Genomic DNA, 17,816 nt, shown 5'->3' with positions numbered 1-17,816 from the left:
CTTAGCTCTGCTATTCCCTGAGCAGGTGTAAGTCTATCGTCCAAACACACGGTTCTTGACCCAAGACCGCCATCCTGGCTTTGGCTTGCAGGTCCAGCTGGCGTTTACTCTCCCAAGGGAGCCAGTCTGATGCAGAGCCCCTTACCCTGCTCACTGTGTCAGTAAACGGGAAGTCCCCGCACACTGCCTGGTCGGAGCGCTCTCAGGCGACGGAAGAGATCTCGCTGGGTTTCTGCTCTCTGCAGAAGAGAGTCCTGGGGGAGGAGCAGCGGCTGCCCTGGCTGCTGCGGCGACAGCAGAGAAGCATGGACAACAGCAGGGCCAGTACGATGACGAAGCTGAGCATCCAGCAGATGACGCCTGGGTAGACGAAGGGCAGGGTGAGGGCGACAAGCAAGGCCAGTAAGAGCAGGTGTGCCGCCAGGCGCCGGGCTGCCACGCAGTTGGCACTCTCCGTGTCCTGTTCATCCTCTCCTGCCAAGCTGGGATGCCCTGCTATCAAGGTAGCAGGATTCACCAGCCCCTGAGGACAGAGCCACACCTCCGGGCCCGGCCGGGCCAACCGCCCCAGCACGGCCTCCTGGTCACGCAGGCTGCAGATGAGGCCCCCGGGGACGGCAGTGACCTTGCGGCACAGCGGGCAGGCGATGGACCAGGTGTCGTCCTGCACGCACAGCAGCAGCTTCAGGCAGACGGCACAGAAGGTGTGCTGGCAGCCCAGCAGCTTGGGCAGCCGGGCACTGCTATAGGGCTCCCGGCACACCAGGCACTCCAGGTCGCCATCCGTGGAGCCGCGATGACCCCCATCAGGGCCCGCGGTGTTAGAGGCGGTGGCTTCTTTGGACGTAAGCTGGGGCTGCTGCAGGAGCTCGGTGCAGGCCATTCTGGGCGCGGGAGCCACTGGGACGTGGCAGCTCAGGACCTGGGCATCGACAGGGAAGTGTCAGCCGGTGTCACTGGGACCTGGCTGTGGTCTGACCTCAGGCTGGGCTTCTCAAGCCTCTATTTCCTTCTCGGCATCAGCCATCTAGCACCGCTCTCCCAGGGCTGCTTAGCTTGTTTCTCGGCTCACGTTGTCCCTTCAGTTATTATTATTTCTTTCCTTGAAACCTGGGGTTAATCAGTAACTTGAGGGCCTGGAATCTTTGAATTGCCTGATAGAAGGGCCTAGGGGGCAGGGCCAGTGCGTGAATCAGGATTTTCCTGTTGTGGCTGGTGCCTCATGTGTGCCCGCGGGATTCTGGCTCGTGAGCTTCAGGATACATTAGAATCACCACCACCACCCGCCCCCCACCCCAGGAGCCATTTTTTTTTTTTTTTTTTTTTTTTTTTTTGCGGTACGCGGGCCTCTCACTGTTGTGGCCTCTCCCGTTGCGGAGCACAGGCTCCGGACGCGCAGGCTCAGCGGCCACGGCTCACGGGCCCAGCCTCTCCGCGGCATGTGGGATCTTCCCGGAGCGGGGCACGAACCCGTGTCCCCTGCATCGGCAGGCGGGCTCTCAACCACTGCGCCACCAGGGAAGCCCTCCAGGAGCCTTTTAAAATGCAGTTTTCTATGTCCCAAACCCAGAGATTGCGATTCAGCAAGGTCTGGATGGGAATCTTAGAATTTGCTCAGTTAACGAACATCATGATGATTCTAACCCAGGTGGACCAGGGGGACCCCACTTTGAGAAACACCGCCACGGGTGTTTCTCAAAAGGTTTTGGATGTCAGGATCAGTGGGAAAAAGTTTATTTATGCTTTGAGAATGTTTGCAAGCAGGTGGCCCCGTGAAGAAGAAAGAAGTGATGGGAAAAGTATTCTGAGTAGCAGGGGGGAAAAGTCCAGCCAAACAGTAAAACCGAAACAGTTCATAGGTATTTATCACCTGCTACTGCCGGGTGTTCCTTTACAGTCACAATAATTGTATTAACCATTACTGGTTCCCAAGCATCTCATCCCTCTCCTGCTGTGCACTTCACGTACCTAATAATAGGTACAATTTTTTGTGTGCCAAGCACACTGCAGAGCCAGTAGTAATAAAAACAGCTGCCGTTTGTTTGGGCCTGCTTGGAGCCGAGCCCCGAGACAGAATCCTCACCTGCGATCTCCCTGCATCCTGGCACAGCCCTGTAAGGAAGGCGCTGCCGAGGTCTGGAAGCAAAGGCAGGGTGTGGTCAGGGCAGGCCTGCCAGCTGCCTGTCAAGGGGTCTTTCATGGGGCCAGGACCCCGTGGAATCTACCAGCGTCCAGGGTCAGGTTCCCAGCCTCTTGGGTCCAGGAACTCAATCTCGTCCTTTGGTGTAGAGGCAGTTGGCCTTCAGGCAGCTGACCCAAGCTAACAGGACTCATGCGGGACTGAAAGACATACATAGCATAGCAGTTAAGAAAACGTGATTCCCATAATGGAAAAGAATATGAAAGAGGAAAAAAAAATATATATGTATAACTGAATCACTTTGCTGTACACCAGACACTAACAAGACATTGTAAATCAACTATACTTTAATAACAAATTTAAAATTAAAAAAGGAAATGTGATTTCCTCACTTTGCCCTGAACGTCAGAGGGTGGGGTGGTGCAATCCACCTCCTCAATGTAATGCCTCACCCACGTCATGCCGAATCCAGAAGGACAAGCTGCGCCATCCTTTGCTGCTTCTGTCACCAGCTGAGGTCCACAGAGTGCAGCTCTTCTGACCCAGTGCTTTCCTCCACTTTAAGGGTCAGGCTCTGCTCTCTTGCTTCACCCTCCCCCTGGGTCCCCTGTCTCTGAAATCGAATTCTCCACCCTCTACCCTCACCATCACATCTCTTCTCCTCCTCAGTCATCAGCCTGACAATCACTTATTTCTTTCTATTCTGTTCTCCCCCCAGATCAAGCTGAAAGGTGCCTCAGATCTAGCACTGGGCATCTGTTTTCTCCCCAAGCCGAGCATCCATTTCTCCTTCTACAGTGGCCTGTTTTCCTTTTGGGCAACCACTGCTCTCCACGGTCATTCTGTGTGGTTCGAAGCTCTGTGGGAGGAGAGAGGCGATGTAATTCAGGACAGACCAATCAGCATATTCCACCCCTCTGGCTAAAAGAATTGGTTCAGACATGGGTATGTGATCTAAGCCAAACCAATGAGATTCAATTCTGGGAATTCTGTTGGAACATCTCACAAGTTCCTCTTACTGCTGGGTTTCCAAGCTAGAGGATGGAACCCTGGAAGTGCCAGGAACACACTGTGTGACCCAAAAGGAAGATGAGAAAAGAGTCAGAAAAAGGCCCAATGACATTGAATGCCTTGATCCAGCCGTACCTGAAGTCAGAGCTCTTTGGATTTTTTTTAGTTATAATAACCAATAAAATCCACTCTGATTTTTATTCTTAAGTCAGCTTGAGTTGGATTTCTGTCCCTTGAAAGGGAAAGACATCTGAGTAATGCAGCAATAGATGAAGAAAAGAAGCCTTTAATTGCTACCTGACACAAGACAATCAGGCTGTACACGGCCAAGAGAGAACTAACACCTGTGGGTTACTATGCCGAAAGAGACTTTGGGTCTCTTTTCTGCTTTGACCCGCATTATGTAATGCTCCTTTCTGTTTGCTAGATCCTAGGAAGGGTTGAGATAGGAGAAGAAAAAATTTGTTGAGCTGCATTCATTTATAATGAGAAATAGAAAATCAGGTGGGCAACACAGTTTGGTCAGCTTGGCCATTGACCCCTCTCTGCTAGCCAGCTCTACTGGAGGATGAGGTTGTAATCAGACCAAGGGAAGTTATTTGGGGTTAGTGTCTAAATAACCATTGGATGTTGTTGGGCAACCACCATGAAGAAAATATATATTGGTTATAACAACCCACAAATATTACAGAAATAAATAAAGGAGAACATGAAAGTTCCTTTGAAAATCTTCTATTTTCTGAGAAATGATGACATTTAACAGCATGTTCCTTCACATTGCCCCCATCCTACCATCTTGGCTTGGGAGCTACTTTGTTTCTTAAAGGTGCCTTGGCTTAACCATCATTTGCACTGGCTTTATAGTTAGACAACCAGCTCTTGTCACTTTACTAGCTGCGTGACCTTCAGCAAGTCTTTTCAACTTCATCGAAGCTCAGTTTCTTATTTTGATAAAATGGAGACAGTAACACTGTAGGATTACTTAAGCCCCCCCCCCCAAAAAAAAAACTCTGCTCAGGGGAGACAGTAATTTATACACCTTGTCATCTAACTGACCTCAGTGTAATTGACCGCACCCAGGGACACAGAGTTAAGACACTTTGGTGGTCTGTTTAGCCAGTGCTTCTTCTTCTCCTTTTAAAATTAATTAATTTTATTTTATTTATTTTTGGCTGGGTTGGGTCTTTGCTGTGTGCGGGCTTTCTCTGGTTGCGGTGAGCTGGGGCTACTCTTCGTTGCAGTGTGCGGGCTTCTCATTGCAGTGGCTTCTCTTGTTGCGGAGCACGGGTTCTAGGGCTTCAGTAGTTGTGGCGTAGGGGCTTAGATGCTCTGCGGCGTGTGGGATCTCCCCAGACCAGGGATCAAACCCGTGTCCCCTGCATTGGCAGGCGGATTCTTAACCACTGCGCCACCAGGGAAGTTCCGAGCCAGTGCTTCTTAAAGAGAAGTGAAAGTGGGCAGGATCTGAAGCATAGCCTGAAGCAGGTCTATCCCAGGGGAAGGAAAAAATGTCTCTGGAGCCTTCAAAATGTTCAATTCATCTAGGTTTTTTATTCTACTCCATGTTACATGTGTGCTTGCAGTAATATTACAATTAGAAAATTGAGTCCTTCCAAATCTTCAAATAAAACATAATTTTTAAATTGCTATACAAATGCAAATCCATTAATTCTCAGTAAAACTTTTTTTTTCCCCCTTTGAAATGCAGTTTCTTCCATCCTGTGGCTTCACACAGCCCCTGGGTTGTAAGGAGTCTGAGAAGCACAGCCTCAGTGAGGTTAGAATTTCATAGCCTCCTGTGAGTGGGGAAACCAGACTCAGGTCTCCTGATGGACCACCTTGGAAACCTCACTTTGCAGGTAGTCACAGACCCTCACCCTACAAAGACATTTCTGATGTGAGCTTTAGGCCCTGTATCAAGTTCACTGGCAAAGGCGCGAGAGGGCGGTGTTGTTATGAGTCAAACTGCCTGATCCTTGCCTGGCCTCTGATCCTGACCAGTCCACCCTCGCTCCACACTCCAGTGGCTCCAGAGAGCCATGTCCCAGCAAACACCCCATCAGCCCCATTCCCCTCCCCACCCCAGGCTGGCTGGTGTCTTAGCTCACACACTTCTTCCAGAATTCCTGCCTCTGTGCTCCTCGGAACACAGCCGGCTATGCCTCCACCCCTCTCAAAGCGTCAGTGTGTCTGAGGGTGGATGGGTGGGGGGAGGTGGAGGAGCAGGATTTGGAACCAAAACGACAATAACAGGATAGTGAAGATAAGGATGGAGAGGGAGAGATCATGTAAGAAAGTGATGGCTTCAGGTATCAACTGCGGGAGGTTGGAAATAGTGCTTTCCCCCTCTGCTTTTTTTTTTTTTTTTTTTTTAATTTTTTCTGTACGCGGGCCTCTCACTGTTGTGACCTCTCCCGTTGCGGAGCACAGGCTCCGGACGCGCAGGCTCAGCGGCCATGGCTCACAGGCCCAGCCGCTCCGCGGCATGTGGGATCCTTCCAGACCGGGACACGAACCCGCGTCCCCTGCATCGGCAGGCAGACTCTCAACCACTGCGCCACCAGGGAAGCCCCCGCCTCTGCTTTTAAAAAACAATTCTGTAAAAAAAAAAAAAAAATCCATGCTTACTGTAAAAAAATAAATAAATGAAGGAATTACTTATGAACGTAAAGAAAAAGACATTAGTAATCAGCAATCTCTCAGCCCACAGAGGACCAGTTTGGAAATCTCCCTTTAGACTTCCTTCTGTGGACACTTATACAAAAATGTTTGTTTTTTCTTTTTTGTTAAAATGGGACCCTGATATTTATATTTTGGTAATCTGTATTTTTAATGAATAGTTTATCAAACGCCTTTTTTCCATGTTAATAAACACACTTCAAATCCTTGGTGACGGTTGTATGGTATTCCGCTATATTAATGTATTATATTTTAGTTGATCAGTTCCCACGAGTGGAATATTTGGGTTGTTTCCATTTCCCACCATTATTGACTGTCCTATGACAAGCATCTTTTTTTAATATCTGGCCCTTTCAAAGTTGCCAATATGTACGATATCTTCTTGATCTGCCTTTTTGGCTGAGGAGTATCTGCTGGTTCAGGTCCTAAACGTGGATCTATGCTGAGTTGTTTATGAACCCGATTTAAGCCATGAAGGTTGGAACTTTCCGCTGACGAGCAATAGGTAAGACCACTTCCGTCTGACTCAGAATTATCAAAATGAGTCTACGCCTGGATTACAGAAATCAGATAGTGAGCCCCTAAGACCACATTTTCTTTGAATTTGGAATGATTCTACAGTCTAGACCCATTTCTCACTGCCACCTCTGAACTTTCTTTCCTGTCCCTCCCTCCCCCTATCTCTCTGGCTAGCTCTAGTTAACCCTTCAACTTGGAATTCTCCCTTGACCCCCTTCTGAATATCTCCTTGGAAATATCTGGCATGTCTTTGAGTCTGCATTTCCTTAACTGCCCCCTCAATTCCATGCAGCTAAGCATAGGGACCCCCACCCTTGCCGCTGGCCCAGGCCCCAGGGAGCGCACCTGGCCCCCTTAGTGGAGACAGAGCATCTCACAGGTTGTGAGAAATTTTCATCCTCACCCTCTTAACCTCTTTTGCACGTTCTCTATTTGTTTGGACTAAGAATGTGAGTCCTGGAAGAGGAGCTGGTGGAAGAGGCATTTTTACCTCACCATGAGAGTATCAGGGGACCTCAAGTCTGGACCCTGTCAGACTCCATTGCCTTAAACCAGCGCTCCCTAACCTTTTTGGCACCAGGGGCCTGTTTCACGGAAGCCAATTTTTCCACGGACCAGGGTGGGTGGGAGATGGTTTGAGGATGATTCAAGCGTATTACATTTGTTGTGCGCTTTATTTCTATTATTATTACGTGTAATATATAATGAAATAATTATACAACTCACCGTAATGCAGAATCAGCGGGAGCCCTGAGCTCCTTTTCCTGCAACTAGATGGTCCCATCTGGGGGTGATGGGAGACAGTGACACCTGACGTGTGCTGCTTAGGTCCAGTCTACTCCGTAATCTCGTTTTGGTTGCTGTCACTGCAGGAAACCCCGCTTCACAGAGATAGGTTGTTGGAAACGGAAGCAGGCTTTTCAGTGCTTTTGCGGCCATCTCAGGATACTCCGCCTTGACTTTAATCCAGAACGTATGGAGATTTGAAGTTGTCTCAAACATACTTTTAAGGCCGCCGTCATTTGCGATCTCAAGCAGTTGATCCTCTTCTAGCGCGGACAGAGTCGATTATTCACAAATGGGTCCCGGATCCATTCCTTCCCCGTTTCGGGGTCTTTTGTGGTTGGGAAGTAACGCTCAAACTCCTTTGAAAGCTGAGATAGGTGATCATGGACCAGCTGGGAGAAAGAGGGCCCTGGCTCGCCTCTTTCAAAATCTCTGCTGATGTTTGAAACATGTCAAAAATCCCAATGTTCACTCATCGCCCCCATAATTCCAGTTTGCCTTTGAATGCAGCCACTTTATCTGCGGGCTTGAACACAGCTGTCATTCTCCCCTGAAGTGACAGATTGAGTTCATTGAGCAGGTTGAATACGTCACACAAGTAAACAAGTTTTGCGACCCATTCTGTGTCACTGAAATGTGCTGCCCGCGGTGACTGTTTTTCTAAAAGAAATCTCTGGAGCGGCTCTCGTAACTCAAAAACTCTGGCCAGTGATCTACCTTTAGAAAGCCGTCTCACTTCTGTGTGTAAGAGAAGACGTGTGTGCTCTGCGTCCACCTCCTCACGGAGCTGCCTGAACGGACGTGAGTTAAGGGCATGTACTTTAATGTGGCTGATAATTTTAACCACATCCTGCAAAACATTGTTAAGTTCAGGTGACATTTTTCGGCTAGCCAGCATTTCTCTGTGGATGACACAGTGCATAGACTCACATTCGGAAGCGACCTCTTTGACCCGAGTAGTGAAACCAGAAAGTGGTCCAGTCGTGGCAGCTGCTCTGTCCATGCATATACCGACACAAAATGGCCATTTCAGTTTTCCTGATATGTAAACATTCAAAGACTTGAATGGTTCTGCAGCTGCGGTGTTGGTTGGCAGCAGATGCGCACATAACACATCCCCACGCACGTCCTCCCGAAAAAAACAAGCGTTGTTGCCTTGTTTTCCACGTCAGTAGACTTGGCAACCTGGATTGCGTACCACGGCGACTCATTAATCATCTCTACCAGTTGTGCCTCAATATCTTCAGCTATTTCATCAAGTCGTCTAGTTATGGTGCTAGTCGAAGGAGGAACACGTGCCACATTTTGAACTGCATCCTCTCCCAAAAATTCATGACAAATGTCCTTAGGGGCAGCAGGATCAACTCTTCACCGAAAGTAAAGGGCTTCGTAGCTTTAGCGATATGGTTATGGCCACTAAGAATTGGGTTCTCAGTGCAGACACATTTGATGAAGGGGTGGCCTTCAATAATTGCTTCTGTCCTTTGTGTTCACATTTTTTTTCTTTGGAAAAACTCCAGAGGCTTGTCTTTTAATGCAGGGTGCTTGGTCTCCAAGTGGCAAAGCACTTTGAAGTTTTCATGGCTTCGTTGGGTAGCCGGTTGCCTCATATTATGCAAAGCGGGCTTGGAGAATGTGAATCACTTGTTGCAATGAACCCGGAGTTTAAGTAGGACTCGGTATTTTCTTTTAAATGCAGCTTTCTTTTTGCTGGCAGACTTCAGAGTCTGCCATTTCGTCATTGGGTCTTTCCCCCTTTACAAAGAAGCTCTCCAGTGAAGTCTGTTTTTTACTCATTTTGGCTAGGGTTAGCCTGTGGGCTTAGCAAAACCGTGACTGAGACAAGTGCGCAGGGAGGGAAAGAGGCGTGGACGGAAGTGGTAAATCAGATAATGGGTGGGCCACCGGTGGACTAAAATAAGTGTCTGATTCTGACCTAAAGCCTGCCACCAGATGCAGCTGTACAGTTGAAGTACATCAACTCACTTGCCACTATAAAGCCTGCCACCAGATGCAGCTTAATTGTCACTCGCCACTCACTGATAGGGTGTTTTTTTTTTTTTTTTTTTTTTTTGTTGTTGTTGTTGTTTTGCGGTACGCGGGCCTCTCACTGTTGTGGCCTCTCCCGTTGCGGAGCACAGGCTCCGGACGCGCAGGCTCAGCGGCCACGGCTCACGGGCCCAGCCGCTCCGCGGCACGTGGGATCTTCCCGGACCGGAGCACGAACCCGTGTCCCCTACATCGGCAGGCGGACTCTCAACCACTGCGCCACCAGGGAAGCCCCACTGATAGGGTTTTGATATGAGTCTGCAAGCAATTGATTTATGATGGTCTCTGTGCAGTCAAACCTCTCTGCTAATGATCATCTGTATTTGCAGCCGCTTCCCAGCGCTCGCATCACTGCCTCAGCTCCACCTCGGATCATCAGGCATTAGATTCTCACACGGAGCGCGCAACTGAGATCCCTCGCGTGCACAGTTCACAGTAGGGTTCACGCTCCTTTGAGAATCTCATGCCATGGCTAATTTGACAGGAGGCGGAGCTCAGGTGATAATGTGAGCGATGAGGAGCAGCTATAAGTACGAATGAAGCTTCGCTCACTTGCCCGCCGCTCACCTCCTGCTGTGCGACCCAGTTCCTAGCAGGCCATGGACCAGTACCAGTCTGTGGCCCGGAGGTTGGGGACCCCTGCCTTGAACCAGATGAAGGCTAACTCTGTCAAATGCCTGGCTGGGAGAGATTTGATTTGGAGGAGTTTAGCTCATCCATTCCTCCATATCAGCATCTCTCAAATTGTGGTCCTCGCATCTCTAGCTTTCTGTAAGCTTCTAAAAGGAACTCCTGAAAAAATTGGGGATGGGTGGAGAGGAAGGTTCCATGAAGACAGAAAATAATTCATCCTTCACCTGACCTTGGAGAGTCACATGGATGCTCGAGGATTAAACACTTGTAGAGGCGGGAAAGGAAGGCGGGCGAGGAGGAAGGCGCTCCGGGGCGCGGAAGGGAGCAGCCGGGCGGCGGAATGGCGAGCGGGAGGCCGGCCGCGGTCCCGACTTTGCCGCCACCGCCGCCGCGGCTCGCCCCGGGATGTCTCAAGGCCCCCAGGTACCACGCGGCGACCGCCGTCCCGGCCTCTGAGGTCGCCACGTCCCGGGAGCGCGCGCGGGCTGAGGGCTGCTCTGCGCCGGCTCGGGGCGCCCGGGGAGGGGCCCGGGCGGGCCGGGTGGGGCTGCCCAGGCCCCGCGTTTCCCGCTTCACCGCGGCCGGCCAGGCTCTGAAGCGTGGAGGGAGTTCTCGACAAGCGGACCAACTGTCTCGCCGGTTGGCAGCCTCTTTGGTTTGTTTTAGATAATGGAATCCTGTCCTACTATGATTCACAAGATGATGTTTGCAAAGGGAGCAAAGGAAGTATAAAGATGGCAGTTTGTGAAATTAAAGTCCGTTCAGCAGACAACACAAGAATGGAATGAATCGTTCCAGGAGAGCAGCATTTCTACATGAAGGCGGTGAATGCAGCTGAAAGACAGAGGTGGCCGGTTGCTCTTGGGAGCTCCAAAGCCTGTTTGTCTGATACTAGGACTCAAAAAGAAAAAGAAAGAAGTGAAACCAGTGAATCTCTGAAAACCAAAATGTCTGAGCTTCGCCTCTACCGTGACCTCCGCCTCTACTGTGACCGCCTAATGAAGAAAGTTCATACGATCCAAGAATCTGTTCACCATGTAGAGAATCATTCATCTCCCAGCATAGAGAACATGAAGGAAGCCTCTTCTTTACTTAGTGCCACGTGTAATATATTCATCACAACGCTTGAGGAATGTGTGAAGATAGCGAATGCCAAGTTTAAACCTGAGATGTTTCAGCTGTGCCATCCGGATCCCTTAGTTTCTCCTGTGTCACCTTCTCCTGTTCAAATGATGAGGCGTTCTGTCAGCCACCCTGGTCCTTGCAGTTCAGAGAGGAGTAGCCACTCTATAAAAGAAACAGTGTCTACACTTCACCGACTCTCCCAGCCGCGCCGAAGAACCTACCCAGATACAGACTCTTGTAATGATGTTCCTCTCGAAGACCCAGATAGACCTGTTCACTGTTCCAGAAATACACTTAATGGAGATTTGGCATCAGCAACCATTTCTGAAGAAAGCAGACTTATGGCCAAAAAAAAAAAAAATCTGAATCGGAAGATCCTCTTCCATCCTTCTCTTCCTGAGGAAACGGGAGTGTCCAACTTCCTCTAAGTAGTGCTATGCAAAAGCTGCTGTAATTAAACTATGTTATAGGGAGTAATTTTTCCCTTAGGATTTCTCTGCACTTTATAGAATATGGTAAAACAAACAAACAAAAAACCACCCACATACCTTTGAAGTGTATTTTATCTTTATATAGTTTATTTGCAAGAGTATTTTCCTAATAATTTCACAGTATGAATATGCATCTTTTTTTGAACAAATGATGATGTAACATTTTGACATCTGTAAGGACAAATGTAGATAGTTTTCTAAAATACTGTGAGGGACTGACATCTTAGTCAGTGTGTATTGTAGCTTATAAACATGAAATCTTATAAACCTAAGGTTTCAGTTTGACAGAAGTGTGATATATGTAACTTGTGCCTTGGACCAAATGGTCACTTTACCCCAGCTGAAAGTGAGTTACGGTCGCAGGTTGATGGTGTTTTTATTATATTCCTTTAAGCAAAAAGGAAACATTTAATATTCGAAATATTTTTACTCCAAATACCATGAAATTGAGGATTTTTTAAAAACCAGATTGTGCTGTCCTTTGTATATGAAGTTGACAGTACTGATTTGTCAATACCAAATATTGGGTTAAAGTATTTAATTTTTACTTATTTATTTTTCTGTTGCATCAAAAAAAATGATTGCATCCTAACTTTTATGACCTACCGAAGTTAAGATGTGTATACCTTGTTATTTACATTGTCCTAGAAGAGAGGTTAATATTGTAGTGGCCTTGCTCACTTCCACCAGAGAAATAAATGACTTGTAATGGAAAAACAAAACCACTTGTAGAAATCCTGCAGTTAAAAAACTTGCTTGATTTTGTTTAATCCTGATTTTATCTCCAATTTATTTCCTGTGGAACCCTTTTCGTACAGAACACTTATTAATGCTGTGTGCAAATCTGGGCTTCTGAGGAACACAGTTTGGGAAATGCTGTTGGATCAAGCTAAGCATTAGAAAGTTGCATTTGACTCTGTTTTCTAAAGGCTCTCATTGAATTGTATTTTAGAGCTGTTTCACTGGCTTCTTCAAAGGATACTCCAAAAAATAGGCTTAGGAAACCCATTACTGCATGTACATTCAGGGATGTGGCCAGGGACACCTGTGCATGACACTATTCAATGTCATATGTATACATGTGTAAAAATTTTATTTTGGGGCTAAGTGCTAGGAAAAGCTTTGTTTCCTCTGAGGGCAGTTTGTGTCTGTTCACACGACTAGCTGTAGTTCAGCTATTCTGAACTATGTAATTGTAGTTTCCCATTTTGCTTTGGCCACCAGGAAGCTCAACCATAGCAACTCTGGAATATCACATTTGGCATGTGGTGCTACAGTCCATTCTCATTCCCTAAGTCTAGTTAATGGTTTACCTAGTCCTGAAGTCGGATGCTTTATCTTTGTATTTAGATTTCACTTTTATTTATGTTTTGTAATGAATCCAAAACGTTTGTGGAAAGAGGAGAGGTTGGAAAAGAAGAAGAAAAGAAATGATGATAGAATAATAAGGAAGAATTGGAAAATACTAGTAGACCTTGGAGATATTGAGGGTTCAGTTCTAGACCACTGCAATAAAACAAATATGGCAATAAAGCAAGTCACATGAACTTTTTGGTTTCCCCGTGTATATAAAAGTTACATTTACACTATACTGTAGTCTATTAAGTGTGCAATGGTATACATCTAAAGAAAATGATGTACATATCTCAATTAAAAAATGATACTTGTTGGAAAAATGGTGCTGATAGATTTGCTCGACACAAGGTTGCCACAAACCTTCAATTTAAAAAAATAATTAATTAATTAATTTTGGGCTGCGTTGGGTCTTCATTGCTGCGCGGGCTTTCTCTAGTTGCAACAAGTGGGGGCTACTCTTCATTGCGGTGCGCAGGCTTCTCGTTGCAGTGGCTTCTCTTGTTGCAGAGCACGGGCTCTAGGCACGCGGGCTTCAATAGTTGTGGAACGTGGACTCAGTAGTTGTGGCTCACCGGCTCTAGAGCGCAGGCTCAGTAGTTGTGGTGCACGGGCTTAGTTGCTCTGCGGCATGTGAGATCTTCCTGGACCAGGGCTCGAACCCATGTCCCCTGCATTGGCAGGCGGATTCTTAACCACTGTGCCACCAGGGAAACCCCCAAACCTTCAATTTTGTAAGAAATGAATTATCTGTGAAGTACAATAAAGTGCAATAAAATAAGGTATGCCTGTATAAGATGGTAGGTGGAGGTGGCAGGGAGAGTGTGGGTGTGTAATCTGGCATCCCTTTCTTGAGATTAAACCCTTGGGCTCTTGCCTCCTTCGACTCATGCTGTCCTGGATACGATGTGTGCCCATCAGAATACCTCTCCACTTGTCCTCTGCTCGTCACAAAAGTGTGGACCTGGGATCTGGACCACTGAACTATGTGAAAATTAATCCTCCCAAGCATGGCCTGTGACTCATTAAACTACTCTCCAGGGTGATCTGCCCAAGGTTAGGAAGCTGTCAAACCAGCTCCCCTTTTCTCTCAAAATGTCTAGTCCTGGCCTTTGCAGAGTTCCCCTGGGAGGAAGACACTTGACTAGAAATAATAAAGGATCCCAGGCATGTGGGCTTTGAATTGGTGGTAGTATGGCTGTTTTTGAGCAGTCTGGCAGGTCAGATGGACCTGTGTTCAAATCTTAGCTGTGTGTCTCTGAGCAATCAACTTAACCTCTCTGATTCTTAGTTTCCTCATCTGCCTAATGGAGATCCAAATGTTACCGAGTCCAAGCTTGTACTGCTCACAGCACAACAGGCCAATAAATTGAGAGACAAGTTGTTGGGGCAAGGACTTTATTCAGAAAGCCAACAGACCAAGAAGATGGTGGACTAGTGTCCCAAAGAACCATCTTCCCTGAATTAGAATTCAGGCTTCTTTGGCAAATATATATATATATATATATATATATATATATATATATATATATATATATATATTTTTTTTTTTTTTTTTTTTGCGGTATGCGGGCCTCTCACTGCTGGAGCACAGGCTCAGTGGCCATGGCTCACGGGCCTAGCTGCTCCGCGGTATGTGGGATATTCCCAGACCAGGGCACGAACCCGTGTCCCCTGCATCAGTAGGCAGACTCTCAATCACTGCGCCACCAGGGAAGCCCAAGGCTTCTTTTATATTAAAAGGGAAGAGGGTAAAGTCAAACATTTCCTGTTTCTGGTCAGACTCTGGAGGGGCTGTGTTAATTTCTTCCTTCCTACAGCCATTCACAGGTAGGTGTAGTCAAGATGTTTCCTGTGAGCTAAACAAAGGTATTTTAGCTTAACACTCATTACATGGGAAGCAGGGTTCCCAGAGATGGACCATTATGTATAATTTAAGCTTATAGGCAACAAGCCTTTAGTGATTAACTTGTAAAGTAAAAGAAACAGATCCAATATGGAGTCAGATTTGTTCATCCCTGTTACAAAAATAGTGTCTGTGCCAGAAATCTTTTGGTTATAAGAGTCAAAAAAGTCAACTCAAGCTAGCATAGTCCACAAAGAAAGGGCATATCTTGGCCCATGTGACTGAGAAGTCCAGAGGTGGTGTGGCTTTAGGTGAGTTAGACCGTGTGGCTCTCATAAGAGCTACCATTTGCTGAAGGCTTGCACGGATTAGTTATTTATTCCTCACAACGCACGTAGGACAGAAATATTATTTCTACATTGTGGGTGGGAAAACTAGGTCACAGAGAGGTGAAGTGGCATTACATGGTTGGCAAGTGGCAGCCAGAATGCAGTCAAGGAAATCTGACTCTACCCCATTACACCATGCTGAGTTAGATTCCTGTTTTGCTGGCAGGGCATGAGAGTGAATGTCTGCACCCTCCTGTAGAGAGGGAGTCCCAAACACCCAGCCCTCCCCTCTTCTGACACTCTCACCTGGCCTCCGAGATCTGCCTTGAGCCCCCGGACTTGTCTCATGTGGTCCTTTATCCTGGTGTTTATCAACAACCACTGGGACATCAGACTCCCAGGTCACCCCCCATCTTGGGCTTGCTAATTTCCAAAAGGCTCTATCATGCTCTATTCTGTCCCTTCTCTGCCCCTCCCCGACTCCCTAAAACCTCCCACTGTGCTCTCTGGAGTTCACGGTTGGTTATCAGCAAAAGTCATCGTATCCTGACTTCTTCCTTGGAAGTTCCCATCACCCATGTGCTCTAACAGGACCCTGGCTCCCCCTCAGGACCGTGCTGTCTCTGGAGCTGTGGCTGTTTTTCCTCCCATTGCCCTTGGGCCACTGGGTGTGGAGGTGGACAGCTGTCCTCCTGTTCCTGACTGTCAGGTACAGACCCTTCTCCCGCCCCTCATCCTAAAACCCCTTCACTTTGAACCTCACATCATCAGATTCTCCATTCTACTGCCCCTCCTTGTCACTGTCTCCCACTGACTTCTGGCCCCTCATTTGCCAGCGATCTGGGCTCCTGGCTCACTGTTGCTTGTTCCCCTGACTCAGACTGAATTCATATGGTGGCAATATACGTGTAGATGATCCTTCCAAACCCCAGGCCTCTTGGTTCCTCGACAACCTCTCCTTCCATGATCTTGACTTCCATGCAATCTCAGCCTCTCACTCCCCTGATCATATTTTGTTTTTACCAATAAGTCACAATTTCAATTTCATGCATCCAATTCTCTACCTACCATATCCTGTCTTTCTAGCTCTCTCCCTTTAGTATCCAAACTCTGACAATCCTTGGACATTGGACCCTCCAGTGGTCTTATCAGCATTTCATGGACCCTCATCTCTTAATGTCCTTGCCCTCTCCTTCCCCAGCTCCAATTCCATGGTTAGTTATTATAATCACTTGACTCCTTGATAAAATCCAATTCTCCACCTGTTCTGTGCCTGTCTCGGTGGAGGTAAACAAGGCTGAAGACAAATGCACAGCCATGCTGACCATGATCATACAATGGGGCTTCAATGCTTCCAGGCAAGGACCTGCTATGTCCTTGGTCCATTCATCCTCCCCTCTCCAGGATGGCTAGTTCACATCTTCTGCTGAAACCCCCACCTCCTCTCCCATCCTTACTCTCAACTGTTGACTTTATGGCCCATTTACTGAGATATTGAAGCAGTCAGAAGAGAACTTCCCTAGTTTCCCTCTCCTCCTCTGCCCACCCACCAGGATCTGCCTCCCCCCCTATTTTTCCCTCCCCTCCTGTCATGAACTACTGTGCTCTGGCTAAAGCTGACCCTGCCACTTGTGAGATCCCATCCCTTTGGGTCTGGTCAAGGACACTGCATAGGAAATTCACTTCTCTCTTTTCTACAACATCACTTCTTTTGCTCTTTTCTGGATCATTTCTAGTGACAGAATAACATCTATTCTTTTTTACATCTTAAAAAAAAGAATCAAACTTATATTGACTTCACTTCCCCAGCCAGCTGCCATCTTATTTCTTTATTTTCCTTTGAACAAAATTCCCTGAAAAAGTCATCTGTAGTATCTGTCCCTTGTTCTTTTCCCCCAACATTTTATTATGAAAAAAAAAAAATACCGTACACTTGAAGAAGTTTACAGTGAACACCTATATATCCACCACCTAGATTCTACCATCAATATTCTATTGTACTCACTTTATTATATATCTAACCATCCATCCATTCCTCTATCCATCCATCAATCCATTTGATTTTTTTTTATGCACGTCAAAGTAAATTGCAGGTATAAGTATACTTCCCTCTAAATACTTTAGTATGCACATTACTTCCTAAGACATATTTGTTTACAGATTTTTTCTTTTGTGAAATAATTTGCATATAATGAAATGCATATATTTTAGCTCTATACTCCTTTGAAGCTGCTTGAATCACACTTTCATCTCCACCATCCCACCAATCACCCCATATTGCTAAATCCAATGGGCAATCCTTAGTCCTTAATTTACTTACCTAACACAAGTTGATTCCTCCCTCGTGTCTCTACTTGGCTCTCAGTACCTACCTTTTTCTCTTATCTCACCAATCACTTCTCAGCCTTCTTTGTTATCTTCCTTATCAAGAGGATTTGGTTCTCTTCCCTTCTCCACCTACACTCACTTACTTGGGAATCTCATTCATTTCATGATTTATATATCACCTAGATGCTGACAACCCCCAAATTTATGTCTCCAGCCTTGAAGCTCACTCTTGAACTCTAAATGTGCATATCCAATTGCCTACATCTCTCTTTGGATGTCTGATGTTTCAAACTCAACATGTCCTAAACTAAACTCCTGTTCTCCCTCTACCCCCAAAATACCCAATCTACCTGCAACCTTCCCCCAGTTCAACCTTTTTTCCAGTTGATGGCAACTCTATTCAAGATGCTCAGATAAAAAAACCTTGGACTTGGGACTTCCCTGGCGGTCCAGTGGTTGAGACGCCGTGCTTCCACTGCAGGGGCCACTGGTTTGACCCCTGGTGGGGGGGAAGTAAGATCCCGCAT

At 46.9% G+C, this 17,816-nt stretch overlaps 1 protein-coding gene and 1 pseudogene across 1 annotated transcript; one reads left to right on the top strand and one right to left on the bottom strand.

Moving 5' to 3' along the window:
* Nucleotides 1-202: 202 nt before the first annotated feature.
* RNF186 (ring finger protein 186) lies at nucleotides 203-883 on the bottom strand. The gene has a single exon (XM_059083885.1). The coding sequence runs from the start codon at nucleotides 881-883 to the stop codon at nucleotides 203-205; it is 681 nt and encodes a 226-aa protein (XP_058939868.1).
* Nucleotides 884-10,449: 9,566 nt separating this feature from the next.
* Nucleotides 10,450-11,397, top strand: LOC131768167 (pleckstrin homology domain-containing family A member 3 pseudogene; annotated as a pseudogene).
* The last annotated feature ends 6,419 nt before the right edge of the window (nucleotides 11,398-17,816 follow it).

Source organism: Kogia breviceps, chromosome 1 (genome assembly GCF_026419965.1).
Source record: "Kogia breviceps isolate mKogBre1 chromosome 1, mKogBre1 haplotype 1, whole genome shotgun sequence".
NCBI lineage: Eukaryota > Metazoa > Chordata > Mammalia > Artiodactyla > Physeteridae > Kogia > Kogia breviceps.
Note: the sequence above shows the minus strand (reverse complement) of the source record. Positions and strands in the feature narration are given on the sequence as shown.